We start from the raw sequence: 21,246 nt of genomic DNA, 5'->3' as shown, positions 1-21,246 counted from the left end.
ACCAAATATAGTTATCCTACTACTTATAATAAGAGAGAATTTAACATTACAAAAAATGTTAACTTTTTTTTCAAGTAGTCACTGAACCATGAAAATGAGGTCAAGGACATTGGACATGTGACTGACGGAAACTTCGTAACATGAGGCATCCATATACAAAGTATGAAGCGTCCAGGTCTTCCACCTTCTAAAATATAAAGCTTTTAAGAAGATCACTATCCCTATGTCGAGCTTTCTGCGACAAAAGTCGCAGGCTCGACAAAAAACCAACATACCCCCCCCCCCCCCCTTTTTTTTTAAAGTTAAATGGTTGCTCCTTTATGAAAGCCATTTTGATGATTTGCAGTAGTTTAAAGATACTAAAGATGTCTCGATTATGCATTAGAAAAAGTAGGCTGCAGCAGTGTGCATACAGACAAAGAAAAAACAGAGATGTAAGGATCACTACATTTATATCTTTTCTGTTTGTTTCAAATGGTATTTCTTCTCCAGGGAGTATTTGACAAAGGGAGGGGGTAATGTTTTTTTTTATTTTTAAGTGTAATTTAACGCATCAGAGATATTAGACAAACAATACATTTACCTCACACTTTTGGTAATTCATTTATGAGTGAATCGTTGTTTGAGTAAAGACCAGTGGCAAATATTTCTGTGTACGTCGAGTCGGTTTCGGAAAGACCTTTTCAAATGAATTATGTGTTCGGCAATGATACTGCTTTGAGTCTTGATAAGGGTACCGGTTAATAAAGCTACGCAAAGTTTTTTTTATAACAAATGAATATATCAAGTTTAGACAAATATTTCTGTAAAGAACTTTATAAATAATTGTTATAAATATCAATTTTATTCAAAAATCGTTTCTTCCTTAAATATACATGGTAAAATTAATGTTCTAAATGCCTAGTTTTGTGTACACTTAACCTACACAAGGCCTACATTGACTATCGACTGCGTGTAGACAAAACATGATTTAAACTACATGTACACATTGAGTTTTATCAATGGGAACGTAATTGTGTTTAGTTTACGTGTGAGTTACACTAACACAACACTGAGTTTAGGTCAATGTGAACATGGCCTAAGTCCTTAAATTTGACAGCAAAATACAAAACAACCTGGCATTCTGAAAGATAAATTTATAATAAGGATAGCTTTAAGTTTGATGAAAATCACACTATAATTTGTTTCTATTTTTAGCAACAGCATCAATGTTTGTTGGTTGGCCTACATAATTGACAAAAATTTGATAATAGATACATTAATTATGATCCTGGCTAAGATTAAACACAATCCAATCAGCAGTTTCAGGGAAGATTTTTTTAAAGATTGACATTTACAATAGGTCTCTACATGGAAATGAAGATTTATACTGTATTATTTATCAAACTTACCAGAACTATAAATCTGTAGACTTGAATTAATGTCAGCAGCATCAGGATTCATTTCATCAACTGAAAGAGAGAATTCATATTATAATCATTACTATGATTTTAAAAATAATCTATAAATAATGAGCATCCCATTAATCAGTTAGTTTCAGCATTAAATGTAGGTCACTGTGATGCAATTGTTGATGTATTGTGTAGTTCTTTACAATAATGTAGTTTTGATATATCCATGATCAAAAGGATGATACATTACTATAGGAGTGTTTTGATAAATGAATATGAACTGAATACTTGACAAAAGTCAGTGAAGTGTGAAATGTAGGTCATTGTGACTCAAGTTATGCTGAACAGTGTTGTACTATACAAGATGACTGTAGTGAGTACATATCATTGATATATTACCATATATATATATTACATACTAACATGACTGACTGATGGAAAAGGGTAAATCTAAAGTTCATTTGTATTGTTGTCATGTCAGTCAATGTTTCACGATAAAAGTTCATAAAACTTGAAATTAAATTGAACATCCAACATGACCAACTTAATAAGATCATATTCATCATTTAAGAATTGAACGCTTCTTTTTGTAAATTCATTGGGGTGTAAAAGCGTTGACCGAAGTACATTTTGTATGAAGCGCTTTATTATTTAAATGTGTACATGGTCAAAGCTTTTACAACCCTATGAAAATACCAAAAGAAGCATTCAATACTTGTAATTACATTTTTTTGCTATGATCATGAAAACACAATTACCATGATTACTATCAAGTTTTTTTCTTTTATTTACCTGGGCACTTTATTGTAGAAGCACCTGTCAACATGAATGTTACAAATTCATTTTGAAATGAAGTTGATTAAGGAATAACGTGAGATTGCAGTTAACCAATCAGAATAACATATTATAATGACACATACATCTAATGTAACTATAAGCAAATGTATGTATAAACCAATTTTTGTGTTTACCGTAATCTTCTGATGGATATGTGGCTGGTGAAAAACATGGACTGCAAGGTACCATCTGTTCACTTCTATTAATATTCTGTTCATGAAAATTCATTGCAACTTTATGGAACTCCACTTAAATAAAAATAGAGATAGAAGTTAAAATTGTATACTGTACTTGAACTTAATGTCGAGAATTTCGCAATCGGTAGATATTTGCTAAAATTACTCCATTCTAAAATGCAAATAATTCAATATGCATACATGCATATATATGGTTAATCTGATTAATAAAAAAAGAACTTAAATAAACTCTTCAAACCACATACTTATGTTGTTCTTGGTTCATATCTGTCATATTTTTTTTTGTAAATGTTTTGTTATAAAAAAGGCCATTAGTTTTCTCAGTTGAATTGTTTCCTATTTTTCAAGTCTTGGACTTTTAGAGCTAACCAAATGGTACTGTATTAGATTGTATCATTGTTGAAGGCTGTATGGTTGCATCCACTTCATGTGAATTTTGGTAGTCTTATTGGCAATCATACCACATCTCCTTTTTTTATACCTAAAGAAGTACATACAGTGTGTATTTAATAGTGTAAATATTTGCACCTATATTAACATTATAATTAGTACAGTTATATTACTGTTGCATAATAGCATACATGTTAAGCCTACCAGGTCTTAGTTTTTTGCAAACCTCACACCTCCTGAATTTGCCAGGATTTATACATGTACTTCACTTTTTTTGGACAAATGGCAATGTTTTTATCAGGGAATATTGATATGGGGGAGTGAAACCAGCTTAGATATTTCGATGTTTTGTTCTGTTCTGGTATATACCTCCGTTAACTGTAGTTCTCTGATTTACATTTGATTAAAAGTAAATTATCAAGGCCGGAAATATTGAGCAACCTTTACAGTATTCTGTAAATTTATACAAGCAAATTAATATCCATTTACAAGAAATTATCATGATGATTATGTATATAGGTACATGGGTACATGTAGTATGGCCTAAAGAATCAAAGTCACATGATATTCTTATAAATCTTCCCTTATTTGCTGTCTAAAAGATGAAAACAGGTAGTAAATGTATATATTATAAACCTACCAATATCATTTTGTACATCTACAACTGTAAGGTATGTTTTCTTGTGTCTTTCTACACAACTTCTGCATAAACCTGTCATAAATGTAAATATAGAAGGTGGATAAAAAAATGTTATGGTAAGTACATATGGTCTGAATCATGAATATGATGATTAATCTTAAACATTTCTTGTAATTAAATGACCTGTGGAACAAACATTATTTCTAGTTTATCCTGCATAATGATGATCACTTGATCGCTTGATGAATTTGAGTGTAGGAATACAGGTGAATCCCTCTATCTGGTAAATGAATGACGTCCTAAAGGTGCATATAACTGACAATTTTTTTCCGGTGGGGAACATACATGTACATGTAACATACATAACATAACAACCCATCACATACTGTATGTACATGTATGTACATAAATTAGGCCATTAGTTTTCTCGTTTGAATTGTTTTACATTTGTCATTTGGGGGCCTTTTATAGCTGACTTGGCGGTATGGGCTTTGCTCATTGTTGAAGGCCGTACAGTGACTTATAGTTGTTAATTTCTGTGTCATTTCAACTCATTTGGTCCTTAGTGTAGAGTTGTCTCATTGGCAATCATACCACATCTTCTTTTTTATATTACTCGAAAGTAGTCTATTATAATTTAACTCAATTTATTTTTTAACAATCTGTTTTTACTATACATTTAGAATCAGTGGCAGATCCAGAACTTTTCATAAGGGGGGCCCACTGACTGACCTAAGGGGGGCCCGCTCCAGTCATGCTTCAGTGATTCCCTATATAATCAACCAAATTTTTCCCACAAAAGGAGGGCCCGGGCCCCCCCTGGATCCGCCTATGAGAATGTTGTTGTTAATCTCATAAAATTCTTGTTTTTCATTCTATAATGTGGAAAAAGCTACATACATGTATGTAAATAAAAGGAAAATTGTGCAAGTTTTTTATCTGCTAAGAAAAGAAGAAAAAAGATAAAAGACATAACTGGGAGGTATAAACTGATCCTGCATCATGTGAATGGTACATGTATGGGGAAACCAACAATTTTTTGAATGGCCTCAGAAGATTTAATGTTTTAATTCTGCAGTGGTTCTGTTTGAGCAGTGCAATTACATTGACTCGAGTCTATGTTTTGGTTTTTTTACTTTATGTCACCTTAATGTGCCATTGGCAATGCCACAGTGGGGGATCAAGAACTTTTAAAAATGAAGGGCCCAGGAGGGGGGATGCCTACTGACCAAATAAGGTGATGGGCAGTGACTTCCAAACATTTCAACTAGTTATTTCCAGCAAAAAGGGGGCTCTCTTTGAATGGGATCCCAATGCACATGATGCAAATAATTTTCACGTATAGAAATAGCATGTGCACAGGTTTACAGGATAAAATTTGAATATCATGTGAAAATTTCCAACAAATCTATGGTTTTCATGAATTATTCTTAATTATAAGATGACAGTTATAGTTTATCAATGGCGAAAGTTAGAAAAGCAATCAAGTTCAGATGACCAACAATAATCTGTTTACGCTATTTTACCTACATGTACATGTATGATAATGTTGTCAATTAATTTCATTAGCAATGTAACATGCCCCCTTAGTTTCTAGTGAAATTTTTCATATCACTCGACTCTGATGAGAAAGGAAATTATCAGTCAGTAAGATCAATTTTTTTTTCCTGAAATAGCGATAATGTGTGTTACAGTATAACTTATAATTATATAACCATGTACATGTATTGTCCCAAAATATAATTCAATTGTGCTCAGCTCAAACATGCCAAAACAGGAATAGCCTCACATTTCATCCAATTTTTAAGCTTACATAAACTTTATACTTGGAGACAATGAACGTTATTCCATATCATATGTCTCATTGCAACACGCAATATCTAAATGCAAGCAATTCTTACCATCTCCAACTGCTGTGATGGTTCTGTCATGCACCCATATCTCTTTTGCAATGGCAAGTGTTATTCCCCGATCTGGCTTTTCTTTACTTGTCTTTGGGTGTAAGGGATGTGCACATGTTCGCTTACATCTATACCATTGTGTACTAAGTTTGTCTCTGTGAGAGTCACATATTGTCATTTTCATAGTGGCATTTTCCACCGTAAATAAACCAGCACGATACAGTATTAATAAACCCTCTGGTATTGATACATGCTTGTCTTTTGGACCGGATTTAAAACGAATAAGATGGTCACTGATATCACATCTCAATTTATATATAATTTGACAATCTCCTTCACACTTCACTGCATCAAACGATCTAGAAAAGCTACATTCTTGTTTAGCAACAAGTGTTTCCATGGGGGCTGCCATTTTGATTATGACAGGAAAGGTTTCAAAGGGGAGGTAATCAGTAAAAATACTGGTGAGGAAACTGTTGAAAATTTGGTTATTTTGTTCACCAAAAAAATATATTTACACTGAAAACCCAAGAGAGAAAAATTATCAATAATTCATATAACAACTATATTTTATATTTCATTCAAAATTAGAGAAAAATAAGCGTCCTGTATTGTTTTGTCTTAATTTAAAAAAACCTCACAATGTCAAAGGTCATGTGACTTACTCTATTTGACCTGCTTTCAAGGGAGGGAGGGTTTTACTATGAGAGAGAAATTTTATTTTTTGCATCAATCTGAAGACACTTGATGTAGTTGTATACTTTTTAAATCCAATTTTAAAGCCCAAAAGGTATTTTTGGGGGTTCTAAAAGGACTAAATTCAGCAATCAGAAATGGACCAAATATGATGGTTATACTTGACCACCCACTGAAAAAAATGAGGTCGATATTTAAATTTTTTTTTTTTTTTTTTTTATTTAAACACAAATATATATTAGTTTTTTATATATTTCGAGATAAAATAAAATACCCCAGGAATTGATATTCCTTCAATTTGCCTGGTTTTCTCGTAGAATGACAGTTAAAATATACAATTCCTTGGTTTATTATTTTCTAGCATTTACTTGAATTTTTTTTTAAATCTTTCTTTTTAGCGGTATTATAGAGTTAAATGCTTTTTACACTGGTCTTAAATGTAGATTTTTTTCTGTACCTTTTTTATTTCACTGATAGAGATTAAACGGAACAGGTTACGATATAAAAAACTATTTGAATCACACCGTGTGTCTTTGTGTGATTTTCAAATTCAGAAGCTTTGCCAGTGGTTATTCTTTGTTGCATCTTAATGTCTTTAAAGGAATTTTGTTTTGCCTGCAGATCTTTGACTGTATCTGTTAATTTTATTCACAGCGTTTACAGACTTGTGGCGTTTCAGAGCTCGATACAGCATAGATACAAATAGTTTAGGATAAATTGGTTTATTAAACTTTTTGATGCGAGCGACACTGATGAGTCTTTTGTGGACGAGACGCGCGTCTGGCGTACACAATTTTAATCCTGGTATCTATGATGAGTTTAAAGTCTATTGTTGAAGACGGCATATTGACCTCTAGATATCTTTTTTTTTTTTTGGTAGTTGGGTTGCTGTTTTACTTTCGCGCATAATCGCATTTTATTCATACTATAGATTGAGATTAACTATAGAGTTACCATAGCTGCAATTTATAGACACTGGTACAATCCAAACGGAATAAATGTTATAGGGACTTTATGGTGCGACGGATGCAGTAAACGTGATGAATTTACTTTGATGAATTATTACTGTACTGATTTTAGTGACACTGAAGGTTGGATATCGGGAACCAATAGCGTAAAGTTTAATCTGCCAGCGTCAAGTAACAACCTTTATACTCTTCGGTATGTTTTGCCTTTAAACGAAAACAGATGGGAAACGGGGAAATTCTCTTGAGAGGACCAGCTAAATAATATTCAGGGAAAATTTATACAAAATCGATATTAAACATATAGATATTGAGACATGTTATTTGGCGTCATTGGTTACATCACTTACAAGCCTATTTATTGAAGATTATCGGATTATAACTCGACAAAGTTAAAGATTTTTGGATTACAAAGCACCAGTCTAAGAAATTATTAATCCCCAAACATGACTATAAAAGTATCTATTCGAATGGAATGTTTGATGACATGATTAACAGGTTTATTCGTTAATTATACCCTAATGCCTTTAAAGACAGTTCGTTTACAAAGCAACGGTCTGAGCACTCACAATATATGACCCCAAGATTAGTTATGCAGTTGCATTTGTGATTACGCAATAACCAATTCAAACTTAAAATTTTATTTGGTTAAAAGGGTCTAGAAAGCCAATGCGACATACCCGAGGATGAGAAAAACTGTAATTTCTTTATTCTTTATTTTTTTCCATTTTCCTGTACTTTTGACCTATCATCTCTATTCTATTAACCCCATCTGAACCCTCATTAACAACTCATGTCACTAAAAATGGTCTTGCAATAAAAACGTTGTTTCTTTGCTGTTGTTGTTGTCAAGTGCGCGTGAGTAATTGGTGGTATTCTAAGAAAATGAATAAGTTTTCTATAAAAATGAATAATGATATCGTTGAAAAAAAATGTGTCAATCATTTTTTTAAGGAATAATTTATAATTATGAGTAAAGTCTTAAAAAAAAAATCTGTAATTTATTTTTTTAAAGTTTTTCGGACTGTTGTTGGATACATATAGCTGAAGGCGGTAAAGACTGGATGCTGCAGACTACAGCAAATCTGACCATTAGATATGATACAAGGAAAATAAATACCTCTCCAATCTCTGCGATGCCGCCTGTAGTAGTATTCAATTATGGATGTGACTATACACTCAAAATACCCGGTAAGTAACAATTCAAATATTTGGTGGTGTTTCGGTTGTATTCAAAAAGTCTGTTTGTGACTCGTTGTAGCATGTTTGTCAACAGCCACGATCAAATTAAAATTTCTGAAATAGAGGTATAAATGCATAGACTACACGTGAAAAAGCGCCACAAAAGCGATTTTTTTTCATATTATAAATTGAATCGAATTTTTATAAATTCTGTCCTAAACATTGTGTTCAGAAATGATGTGCTATTGTTCCATTTTAAAGATAAAACAATAGGAAGAGACCAGCTGGGGTGTCTAAACAATTTGATTGCAAAATGTAAAGAAAGTTTGAGTGCTGTATCAAAAAAAATCATGAAAACCAACTTTTGAAGTGTGACGCCGTCAAGATGTATAGATGTATTTTGTTCTTTTGGTCTTTTTCACTTTCTTTGCTGAGTCTAACTGAAATTAACTAAAAAATAAATCCAATGACTCGATATAAATTTTGTATCATACAACGGAAACGTTTCATGCAAAAACATGTGTTCAAAGCAATAACATGTATGCAAAGTAATAACATGTGTCCAAATAAATAACATGTGTTTAAGGCAATAGTAACATGTGACTGTTCAAACTACTTTTTGAGGACAGGGTTTCAAGAAATCGAAATTTAAAGTGAAAAAATGATTCTACTGCGACTTTTACGTTTCATAATTTTGTAGGTAATTATCTCTTTGTAGATAAAATTGCCAAATTTATATATTTTTTCGATATTCACATGAAGTTCTAACAAGGCTTACTACAATATTTCATAACAATTCGAAATAAACCGCAATTACGTACATGAAAATTAAGCCTCTTCTTATACTAGTAATAACATAATATATAAATGATTGCATATTTCGCAGGGAAAGTTTAATATAAACATTGATTTAATGCATGATAACGTTTTGTGTATGTTTTAATAATCGTAAAATCCACTGAATTTTTTTGCTCTAGTTAGATAAGACCAAAATGTATAGCACATTCCTTACTGATCTTTAATAAAATCAAATGTACGAGGGCTAGAGACACTTTTGACATTAAGCCAAGTATCAATTAACCTGCAAATAAAAAAACTCGAACGATGTTTTTAAAAACATGAGATACATGCAGCATGATATTGGTAAATACATTTTGTAGTGTTTGATGATGATGGTGATGTTGTAAAGTGTCGTTGGTCTACAAAAACTCCATATGATGAATGTTATGATGTTTGTGAAACACTGAGTGGTTCTTATTTAGATGAGGTAAGATGTGATCACACTTACAAATGAAATTCATTTTTATGCGAAATAAAGTTGAACACGAAAAAAACCCTTCATTTGCAAATTTGATTAACATTGGTTTTTTAAAAAAACTTTTGTTGATTTTCAGTATTATAGCATCTAGTTGAATATCAAACGAAGATACTAAAATAAAAAAATTGAAGAAATAAGGTCAATAAAAGACAAGAGTGCACACGCTGAAATGTCTGCATTCTTTACTAACCATTGATATGTTGTTAGTCCTAAATATAAAGCTGTACTACAACTATCACATAAACTTAACATGATCCAAGAATATGAGGTCAAGGTCATATAAACCCAACGAGAAATACATGTACACCTTACAATAATTTAATACACTAAATATAGTTGACCTATTGCTTATAGTTTCTAAGAAACAGACTTAACTAAGAAAACTAAACATTGACCAATGAACCATGAAAATGAGGTCAAGGTCAGATGAACCATGCCAGGCAGTCATGTACAGCTTACAATCCTTCCATACAACAAATATAATTGACTTATTGGTTATATATAGTTTAAGAAAAACAGACCAAAACCCAAAAACTTAACTTAAACCGTGAAAATCAGGTCAAGGTCAAATAACACCTTGTGTGCACTCTTGTTATAGAATTTATGGTATTGTTTTCTTTAAGCTTCATCTAAAAGTCTTATGATTTTCACTCATACAGACAAATTTTATTTAATACATATTTCATCTGATATAAAAATAAGAAAAGCAAACGAAGCATATGTTGAAAGCACATATGTGTATGGTTTTGTTTTAGAGTTCCTGTGTTTTGAGCTACAATGCAACAAGATCCATGGGTTGGTATGTTGTTGCTTTACAAATCGAAGACTTCCAAGAGTCTACTGATACAACTCCTTTCAGCAGTGTTTCTTTGCAGTTTATGATCTTCGTTGATGGTTTAATCGCACCATGTGCATCAAGACCAGTTCTACCACAAAATGTAATAACAGATGGTTCGATTCATTATATTTCTGTCAATAAGATTTTTAATGAGTCGATTATTGCTAGGAATGGCGCGGTAACGTTGAGGTAGGAAAGACTTTTAAGCGTTAGGAACTTATTATAAGTTAAGGAACATTTTATTCTAAATATGTGAATCGTGCGTTTGCGTTAAATATTATTATTGTGGAAATTCATTGAAAACGGTGATCTCAAGAAGATGAACAGCGTAAATTATAATTTTACTTTATAAGTTCGCTTAACTCAACAATTGAAAGAATTATACTATCCCTACTGCTACTCCTTCTACCAATACTTATCTTAAATTAAAATAAGACAGCCGAATCATCACTGCTACCACATATTGATAAGGAAGCGTAGATAGATATACTTCATTCTCTAAAAACTAAATACAAGTTTACAGTTCAGTACAATTACAATATAAATACAAATACAATAGTTGAGGGTAAACAGATGCAGTAAGATAAAGTAAAATGAAGTACAACTTTATGATGACATACATGTACAAAATGTTAAATACATGTAAATGGTTAAACTCAATATGAAGAAATCAGTCTGTTGTTTTACAGAACAAATTGACGAATGATAATTTTCCCAGCAACTAATTTATTTAATGCCTTATTAAATTGGCTGTTGGAAGTTGAAAAATATTTAAAAACTAGCTTAACGTTTCTTATTCTCCAAAATTGATAAATTTGATTTAATTTTAAGTGGCTATTGGTCTTAAGATCCCTAAGAGTTCAAGAATTTAAAGATTTTTTACTTTGATATATGTTTTGTTTGGGCATTGGTACATTTTGATGTCTGTCGTCATTTGTCCGTTTTCCTCTTGTGAATTCTTCACAATCCATGACTTAATGTGTATGTTAATGAGCTTGAATTATTCCTACGGTGTTTGCTAATCATAAAAATGACGAGGAACGTGATCATCACATATTATTTTCATTTTAATTTTTTCGTTTCTATCTCATTAATTATACCAATATTTTGATTTGGAAATGTTTGGAACAATATAAATATTCTATATCGGAAGTAATTTGGGATTAGTTTATATACTTAGATATGTGATTCAGACGATTGCATATCGAAATCAACAGTAATTATTATAGTGATCCTGAAAAAAAAATATTCCTACAATTATTTATTGAACACAGGAGAAATTTCTTTCTATCGTTTTATTTGTGCTAACATTGATTTTGCGTTAGAAAAATTATATCATTACTAAATATGTATTGCTATATTTTTTACCTTACACATTGTCAATATATTCTACTTTGTATTAGATGTATATATCAGGCAAAAGTTTGTGTACATTGTTTTCCTTACACTAAAACCCTTATTCTATCTTTTATAAATTTCGGCGAAGAACTGTATATCAATCAAAACAAACGAAAACAGAAAGGTTATGATACTTTTTGATAATAGTATCCCATTTTTTTTATTTTCATTTTTCTTTTATTTTATGTTTTTAGCGTTACAGCAATTAACACTGTTTCCCCCAGAGGAATGATTAAATCAGAATTATTTCCATCTGGAACGTCTGAAAGAGAATGGTTTGTGACAGTGACTTGGAAACCAATGAAAAGCCAGCTAGGCACCCATTTGTTTTGTTACACTGCAGTTGATAATCTAGGGTATGCATATTTTTTTCTAGTGAGCTTTGAATTTAGCCAGTAATGTTAGATATTCCTATATCATAGTGAAATAGAAGTTGTGAAATTAAGTGACTCTACCAAAAAGGACCTAACAGTACATGTATAGCCAAATCCAAACAAGGAATCAGACCTTTGCACGAGAGAGATATATTCCTCAATTTAGAATAATTTCAAAAATCTAATTTAGTATTCCTTTTCCCAAACAAGTTCCATTAAAATTCCTGAATTTGCCATCTTTTTCTCTCTTTAGTTCCTTAATTTTATTCAGTAGCTTACTGTCTTAAAATTAGACTTGAACTCATGGCATTTTATTTAATTTTTGATTTGATATCAATGAAATGATTAAAAAAACCGGATATATACATTTTTAAAGATGTGTTGACAGGAATGATTAATTCTAATGATGTTTTATGTGAATGACGAATGAAGCAGCACCGAAGAAGCATATATCATGATATAAATTAGATACTAATAGTAAAGTCTGATACTTTTGCTGGTTAAATTTCGAATAACATGTATTGTTCTCTTATTTAATATGAATTTATAAAGAGGTTCATTGGGCACATCTTCGAATTTGAATATTTTCTATTCCAGTCAAAACTCCAATCAGACATGCGCTAAACTCGTGGTAGACGATTTCATTGTTCTAAATCAGGATTGCAATGCTTTCAAAACACCGGAAAGTAAGTGTATTTTTGGTCCTGTAAAGATTTGTTCATGGAATGCTTTATATCAAACCTGATTTATTTCCGTCAATTGGTTTGTTTATCCAACATATACCATAATGGAAAAATCTGATTTTATTTGTCACAACAAACATTGATTAATGCTAAATGTACCTATATGTTTAACTTGATGAACATTGAAATATGTGATTCTGTGATTCTGTGATCGTAAGTAATAAATTCCAGGCATAGATGACCGTAGGCTGTCGTTTTTACACCCGTTTGTACACAATGAATCAATTATATTTACGCCTAAAAAGTGTACCAAAACACCAATATTAAAAAAAGGAAACAGTAAATATAACTTGAGTGTCAATAGATATTTCGGATAAACCAAATTTACTTTTATATTTTGGAATTGTATTTTGCTTTTGAAATATGAACTTTTGTTTATAATTTTAAATTTAGGAGTACACAGTAAGTGCATAGAAGCGACAACAGGCGTACCGGAAATATTTTACCTGGAAACCAGTTGCCCCACATATTTTGTTCAGTGCAACGTTTTTGGAACTGGATATATTATGCCCTGTGCACCAGGAACTGAATGGTGCCAACATGTTTTAAGATGTGTACACGTCGGATCTTGTACGACTTAACATATTCTGCAAGGTGGGTATTTTTCTTCATTGTAATTGATTTTTAAAGATTAGAAGTCAATTATGGAGAATGAAATTAATTGTATAAAACTGATATAAATAAAACTAAACCGACTGGAATATTGAACTAATATTTCGACAGTCACTGGAAAATGAGAATATGTTGGATATGGGCATACATTTTTCCTTGACTTACTGACTCCCCAAAGAGTTTGTTGCAAGAGTCTTTTAAAGTGATGAAAGTTAGACATTCTTTCTACACGAGGCATAGGACGAAACTTCCTCATTCCCACCGGAACTGGCAGTGCGTATTTATACATCCCGCATAGCCTAATGGACACCCCTCTCAGATTTGATTTTACAGCCGTCTGAGAGAAGTCAAGGGATGGCCATATCTCTATAGCTTTTGCAACCTCTAGTGTTTCAACAAAATTATAGCTTAAGCTTGAGTATCAAGAACAAGGGAAAAAACAAGTGTTCTTGAAAGCCAGAGACCATCTGCTTCACATTTGACCTAATAATGAGTCAACGTTTTACATGTGTTTGAAAAAGGATCGGTAGTAAAGAAATATTCAGATATTATAGCATAAATATCTAGTTATAAATCAAAATTGTTTAACACCACCATTCTTTATTGATACTCTAGGTCTATCCGACTTCCTACATACCTTTTTGTAAATTTCTATTTTTGTTTGTTTTGTTTTTTATTTATGGGTATTGATTTCTTTATCTAATTCTAAGAAGTTGTTTAATTGTGTGTTTTCATTACATATTAAAATAAGGAGATGTGGTATGATTGCAAATGAGACGACTATTCAACAAAGTTGGAGTAAAGTGGATGTAAGAAATAATAGGCAACCGTACGGCCTTCAACAATGAGAAAAACCAATACCATATAGTCGGATATAAAAGTCCCCGACATGACAAATATGAAACAATTCAACTGAGAAACTAACGGCCGAGTTTATAACAAAACAATTACGAAAAACAAATATGACAGACGTTAACCAACGACACCACTGAACTACAGGCTCCTGACTTAGGACAGGCACATACAGAATGTGGCGGGGGTTAAACATGTTTGTGAACGCTCATCCATCCTCCTAAGCTGGGGCAGTCGTGTAACAGCACAAGGTAAAAACAAACTATAAAAATCAGTTGAAAAAGGCTTAACTCATCAGATCGATAGAAAGAATAACATCAACCAAAAAAACATACAGGATGTGGCAGGGTATATATCCATCCCTTATACCTAACAACAAAAACGACACTAAGTACAGATCTAAGAGTACTCGCAGTTATGTTACAACTAGTTCAAAGTCGAAAAGAACTAATAAAAACATTTTGTATCTAAGACTAAAATATCAGTCAGTACACATCCAATAGTTTTTCTCATCACTTGGCGTCCGTCGTCCGTCGTCCGTCGTCGTCGTCGTCCGTCGTCCGTCGTCGTCATCGTCCGTTAACTTTTACAAAAATCTTCTCTTCTGAAACTACTGGGCCAAATAAAACCAAACTTGGCCTAAATCATCCTTAGGATATCTAATTTAAAACATATATCCGATGACCCCGCCCATTATCCAAGATGGCCTCCATTTGCTAAAAATAGAACATAGGGGTAAAATGCAGTTTTTGGCTTATATCTCTGAAACTAAAGCATTTAGAGCAAATCTGAAATGGGGTAAAAATGTTCATCAGGTCAAGATATATCTGCCCTTAAATTTTCAGACGCATCAGAAAATCCGTTGTTGGGTTGCTGCCCCTGAATTGGTAATTTTCAGGAAATTTTGCAGTTTCTGGTTATTATCTTGAATAATATAATAGATAGAGATAAACTGTAAACAGCAAAATTGTTCAGCAAAGTAAGATCTACAAATAAGTAAACATGATCAAAATTGTCAATTGACCCCATAAAGAGTAATTGCCCTTTAAAATCATTTTTTCACAATTTTTCGTAAAAGTTTGTAATCTTTTACAAAAATCTTTTCCTGAGATACTTGGCCATGTTCATTAAAGATAGAGATAATTGTAAACAGCAATAATGTTCAGTAAAGTAAGATCTACAAACAAGTCACCATCACCAAAACAGAGAATTTTGTCATGAATTCTATTCTTGTCTATAATGTGTGTTCTTTGTTTAATATGCACATAGACCAAGGTGAGCGACACAGGCTCTTTAGAGACTCTTGTTTTGTTATTTTGTCATTCCAAATTTATCTTATTTTGTTATAACGTTGAAAGCATAATAATTGTTTGTCATGCCACGTGTTGGAGTCCCTTAACATCTGTTTTGACGGGATTCGTGTTGTTAACTATTTAGCTTTCTGTAAAGTATTTTGAATATAACCGGCTTTGTGTTTTCTCAAATTGGAGTCAACGAATTGAAATATATTAAACCATGGTTGAAATTCTAGTAATAAGTAAAGCACAAAAAAAAATAGCAAAATACCGAACTCCAAGGTAAATTTGAAAACAGGGACAGTCCATAAAACATGACAAAATAACAAGATAACATGCTCAACTATATCAACCAAGGGAACACATGGAAACAAAACTGCTATATTCCTGACTTGATTTACAGTATATATAAGGTAGTATTCAAGCATATATACAAAAAGTATAAAACATAATAACACTGAAATATTTTAATTCCTTTTCAGATACGAAGAGGACTTCATCAATATATAATTGGATTTCATTAACCTTTGTTTTAATTCCTATGAGCTTTATCATAGACGTTTCTAATGAACATTATTAATCATTATTCGCGTGGGTCATTCTTTTTCTACAAAAATCTTCAACATAACAGATAAAGCGTTTCTCAACTATATATTCAGATTTCATTTAACTACACGCAGAATGTTTTTGTTATTTGATTATATATGCCTGGAACCTTTGCTTATTATTCACAAATGATTCTTTTCATCCTGTTGTATGATTCGAACACAACAATTTCAACACATTTAAACTGCATCTTGTCAATTTGTTTTTCTTTTTATGTCCTACCTAGGGGTATTATGTTTTTACGTCTGTGTGTCCGTTCGTTCGTTCATCCGTCTGTCACGCTTTTTGTCAAGGTAGGTTTTGATGTAGTTGAAGTCCAATCAACTTGAAACTTAGTACACATGTTCCCTATGATATGATCTTTCTCACTGTAATGCCAAATTAGAGTTTTGACACCAATTTCACGGTCCACTAAACATAGAAAATGATAGTGCGAGGGGACATCCGTGTACTATGGACAACTTCTTGTTTAATTTCTATAATTATTTTCATAAATATTTTTTTTTAGTTTTAAGGCTGATACATATTTTTTAATTTACTCACATGGACACAGTTTCATCGTGTAAATAACTATTAAACACGAAAAAGATTTTAGGAATACATGTCAAATATGCAAAAAATGAAAACAACACGTTATATAAATTTCATGCGTCTGAAGCGCTTTTCTGGACTTACCTTCATCAGGAACGCTCGCAGCCAAATATTTGACGGCCAAGGATTAATAAGAACCGAAGCAACCGAAGAGATATATGACAAAAAATATCAATTGACTGATATGAACTGATCGCGAAAATGAAATTTTGCTTAAAGAAAAAATGATGAAATATTAATCGTAAAAAGAAAACAAATGTATATACTGATTAAGGAGCTACAATTTTTGATTTTTATGGGGGAGGGGGGAGGGGGTATGATGAAAAATTTTGTCCTGCATTTTATTTTTTAGTTTTAATCTCTGTCCTGCCTTTTTATTTTTCACTTTATTCGGTCCTACCTTTTTTGTCTTAGTTTATCGTGATTTTTTTTACATAAATTGTCATCCTGCCATCTTTTTTTTTACTTAAAAGTCCTGTCCTGCCTATTTTTTTCAAATTTCATCCTAGCCCCCCAATCCCCCCCTCCCTCATAAAAATCAAATGGTAGCTCCCTTATACTGCGTGATCATGCGACTTCCTGTATCATTAAAAACGTGGTTGCGATATACCACAATTCTTGTGAAAGGCAAAGTCAAGAACAAAATTCAGTTCACCGTAGAAGTTTGTTTTTAATTCCAAACTGGGGAAACTTCACTACTATGTTATCTTAAAGTACCAAAAAAGGACTGACATATATTTTCCTGTTGAACCCATGACTTTGTTTATAGTAGACTATTCATATGTTTTGTATACTCATAATGTTTCTTTTCAGAACAACATACTGTATTTTATTCAAGACTTTCTTTTACATATATATATATATATAGTGCTTTTGAATGATTATATATATACAAATAAAGACTCTTGGATTATACAATTATCAGTATGACTATTTTTTATTTTATTTGTAAAGTTCATGTTATATTCAGGATTAAAAAAAAAAAGAAAAAAATCTGGTTAATTAGAGGTAAATTAGCGCAATTAAAAGCTTAATACATGTCAAAATTCAAATTCGCCCTAATGTATGACATAAGTCAATGAGGCAGTAAAAACTCAACACAATAGAGTAGAATGGTCTTTAAAGTCAATCTTCTTTTTTGGTTGAAAGTATTTTGATTTAATGTAGCATAAATCTAAGTCTATATCTTCACAGCTTAGACATATAAGTGTTATAGTGTTTAAATTGTCAAGGTTAAATTGTGTCAAATATTGTATTTGTATTGTACATGACTAATGTGTCAAAGATCAAATGCATTCGTTCAGTGTATGTTTACTTGTTTTGTTACTATTTCTTTTTGATCGAGTTAAGCGATTTCAATTGGTATTTTATAGTATGTCTTTCTGCGTTGTAATTTTAAACTACTGTTTCTGGTTAGGGTGAATGGTGGCGCCTGTTAAAACGTTTAAACCTGCTGCATTTGTTAGCACCTGTCCTAAGTCCGGAACCTGTTGTTCAGTGGTTGTGGTGTGTTGATGTGGTTCATTATCGTTTCTCGTTTCCCGTTTTTTATATAGATTAGACCGGTGGTTTTCCTATTTGAATGGTTTTACACAAGTCATTTTGGGGCCCTTTATAGCTTGCTGTTCGGTTTGAGCCTAGGCTATGTGTTGAAGGTCGTACTTTGACCTATAATTGTTTACTTTTACAAATTGTGACTTGGATGGAGAGTGTCTAATTTGTACTCATACCACATCTTATTTCTAAGTAAAGAGATTTTAAAACAATCATCATTGGAAAAATCATCAAAGGCAAAAGTTAGTACCAGACACTAAAGGGGTACTAGCTGTCAAATTCATGTTAACCGATTTGACTTAAATTCTCATATTTTATTTATAACAATGGAAAACATTTATCCAAAGTATAAAAAATATAAAATAAACAATTTGCAGGGCATGGGCTCGAGAATATGTAACTTCGTTTCGTGTGTATTTTAGTCTAGACGCCATCTAATTAACTATCGAGTTGACCTCCGAAAACCTCCGATGATATAAACACAAATATAGATATAAATAGAAAGTGGACTCGTGCAATTGAATTTTTCTAGATCTGTTTAATTTCATATTATAGATTAAAAATATATGTTAATCATCGTTTTTACCTGCATAGGAATGATGTTTTGTGGATCGAATTAGTCAATCAAATGATTTACCTTTGTTTCACTTTCAATGTTGACATTCTTTTCCTTTAAATACATCAACACGCACAATGCATGCGTTATCAATCTCTAGCTAAGGGGTTAAATTGAATTTCACATGAATACGGAATCAATAAGGTCGAATTCACTTGCAAGTGAATAATTCATCATCAATGATTCTTAGCTTATTTTGACAAAATTGAACCATATTGGCCGCTAAAAGCGAATTATTATTTCACTATTTCACATTCATTAATGATTGAACAAAAAAAAAATCATATTTTAAATTTTTATATATCTCGTAGCTAGTGCCCCTTTAAAACAGGCAGTATCTACTATTTTCATTAAATAATTGGTTTCGTTTTTTCAGGGTTATAGTACATTTTGTACATAAAACAAATGAGAGATATTTTGGGGCCCGTCTTAATGTTCTTGTTTCAACATTTGTTTTGTCGTCATGTTTCCTTTTAGGTACGACAAAAATCATTTAAAAAATGAAAATAATACTTTTAACATTTCATACGTCAGAGGAACGCTCAGAGCCAAACATTTGAAAGCCAAGGATTTATAAGAACCAATACAGTTGAAGAGCTATATGGTTAAAACGAGCATAATCATAATAACCAAATCGATCTAAGGTCATCTTTGCCTGAATGAGTTAAAACCTAGTTTCGTAATAATATCTAAATTTGTTGTAAATTATGTCAATACCGAAACACAACCTACTGATCTGATGAATGGTATTCCGCCTGCAGCGGTATCGACCTAGTGCTGTAAAATACTAAAACTACACAATCAGGACCCACGTGCATCAATTCTGAATTATGCAACCCTTGATTAACCTAACAAATGCACAGAGGTACAAAGGTTATAAGATGACATGATGACACAAATGAAACGGAATCGTGGTAGACTGACATTTCGATGAATCAAATAGAAATCTTAGCGAGATATGCAAAGACCGTGGTATATATTTGGAAAAAGCATGACCGGTGGGTGAGTTGAAATGCACCAAAGAACTAAATAAGTAAGACAAACGAAGGTATTGGATGCATGTAAATTCACTTTACATGCATACCGGTGGCCGAGTGGTTTAAGTAGTGGAACTACTATGTCACTTGCCTCAGGTTGACAGTTCGAATCTCACATGTTTCATATGCGTTCGACTCTAATCTTAATTGACTAGAATAATCAGTTTTCTTACCGAAGGTCGGCGGTTCTCTCTGGGCACTTCGGCTTCCTTCACCAATAAAAACTGGCCGTCACGAAATATTACATTAGTTCTGAATGTGCCGTTAATCACCAATCAATCAATAAGTATATTTACGATTTAGTACCCAAGGAAACATAAGAAAAGAATGGTGAATTTTCCAGAAAAGAGAAATGAAAACATAAGAGATGTTTTCGTAAAAATTGTGAAGAAAGACTTGAATGTTGAAATAGAACCATTAGATGTCATAGCAATACATCGAATCCCTGGAAAAGAAGGTAACATCAAACCTGTGATAGCAAAGGTCCGTAACACAGAAATAAAAATCAAAATAATGAGAAATAAGAAGGAGTTGAAGAATGACATTAAATTTCATGACGACATAACCCAGAGAAATCTTGGACTGTTAGCGAGTCTAAGCACGAACGAGATGCTAAATATTGCCTGGTTCTACAACTGTAGTGTATATGGTAAATTGAAAGACCGTGAGCACAGAATCAAATTTGATCTTTTTGACAATATAGACCAAAAAATAAAAAAAAGAAATTCAAGTATGTAAGTATTTTCTACCTAATTAACCCCCAAGGGTGACTGGGGAATAGAAGTATGGTCACCATTGGTCTTCCTCCGACCGGCAGTAAAACCCGTGCTAAAGTGGGGCGTCCGTTTGGCTGTGCGGGATGTACAAATTTGCAGCCACGTCCGGTCAGAATGGGGACGTTAAATCCGATGCCTCGTGTACAGAGAGTGCCACGCTCTTTGCACGTTAAGAACCCTTGCAACAACTCTTCGAGGGGTCCGTAGGTGACCTGTTGCAAGGCTAAATTTCTGTCCCTATCCAATATACCCTCATTTTCCGTGGCAGTCTAAATTTCTCCGACCTTAATCCCTAATCAATTACAGAACCTACCTATTGTATTTATTGTGAACTTGTTCTCGTCCTGAATATGCATGAAATATTTGCCACTGGACGTTAAGCAACCAACAATCAATCAATCAATCTACCTAATTAATTGTGGAAATTTATGTTTTTA

General features: G+C 32.4%; 2 protein-coding genes and 1 long non-coding RNA gene across 3 annotated transcripts in view; 2 read left to right on the top strand and 1 right to left on the bottom strand.

The window, feature by feature from the left end:
• Nucleotides 1-11,962, top strand: part of LOC127720910 (uncharacterized) — a 435,560-nt gene extending 423,598 nt beyond the window's left edge. The window contains exons 3-4 of the mRNA XM_052227678.1: nucleotides 10,273-10,455; nucleotides 11,948-11,962. Coding sequence (XP_052083638.1) covers nucleotides 10,273-10,455; nucleotides 11,948-11,962 — 198 coding nt within the window. The remainder of the gene's footprint in view (nucleotides 1-10,272; nucleotides 10,456-11,947) is intronic.
• On the bottom strand, nucleotides 339-6,383 carry LOC127702950 (uncharacterized). Its single transcript, XM_052207277.1, has 4 exons — nucleotides 5,357-6,383; nucleotides 3,456-3,527; nucleotides 2,363-2,476; nucleotides 339-1,451 (listed from the first exon to the last, which is right to left on the bottom strand). The coding sequence occupies exons 1-4, from the start codon at nucleotides 5,766-5,768 to the stop codon at nucleotides 1,375-1,377; spliced, it is 675 nt and encodes a 224-aa protein (XP_052063237.1). The 5' UTR covers nucleotides 5,769-6,383; the 3' UTR covers nucleotides 339-1,374.
• Nucleotides 11,963-11,967: 5 nt separating the features above from the next.
• The window catches only part of LOC127703173 (uncharacterized), a 37,740-nt gene continuing 28,461 nt past the window's right edge, over nucleotides 11,968-21,246 (top strand). Inside the window, exons 1-2 of the long non-coding RNA XR_007982739.1 lie at nucleotides 11,968-12,109; nucleotides 12,725-12,813. This is a non-coding gene — a long non-coding RNA (uncharacterized LOC127703173). The remainder of the gene's footprint in view (nucleotides 12,110-12,724; nucleotides 12,814-21,246) is intronic.

This window comes from Mytilus californianus, unplaced genomic scaffold, assembly GCF_021869535.1.
Source record: "Mytilus californianus isolate M0D057914Y unplaced genomic scaffold, xbMytCali1.0.p SCAF_1, whole genome shotgun sequence".
In the NCBI taxonomy this organism is placed as follows: Eukaryota; Metazoa; Mollusca; class Bivalvia; order Mytilida; family Mytilidae; genus Mytilus; species Mytilus californianus.
The sequence above is the reverse complement of the archived record's forward strand: the minus strand, read 5'-3'. Positions and strand labels throughout refer to the sequence as shown.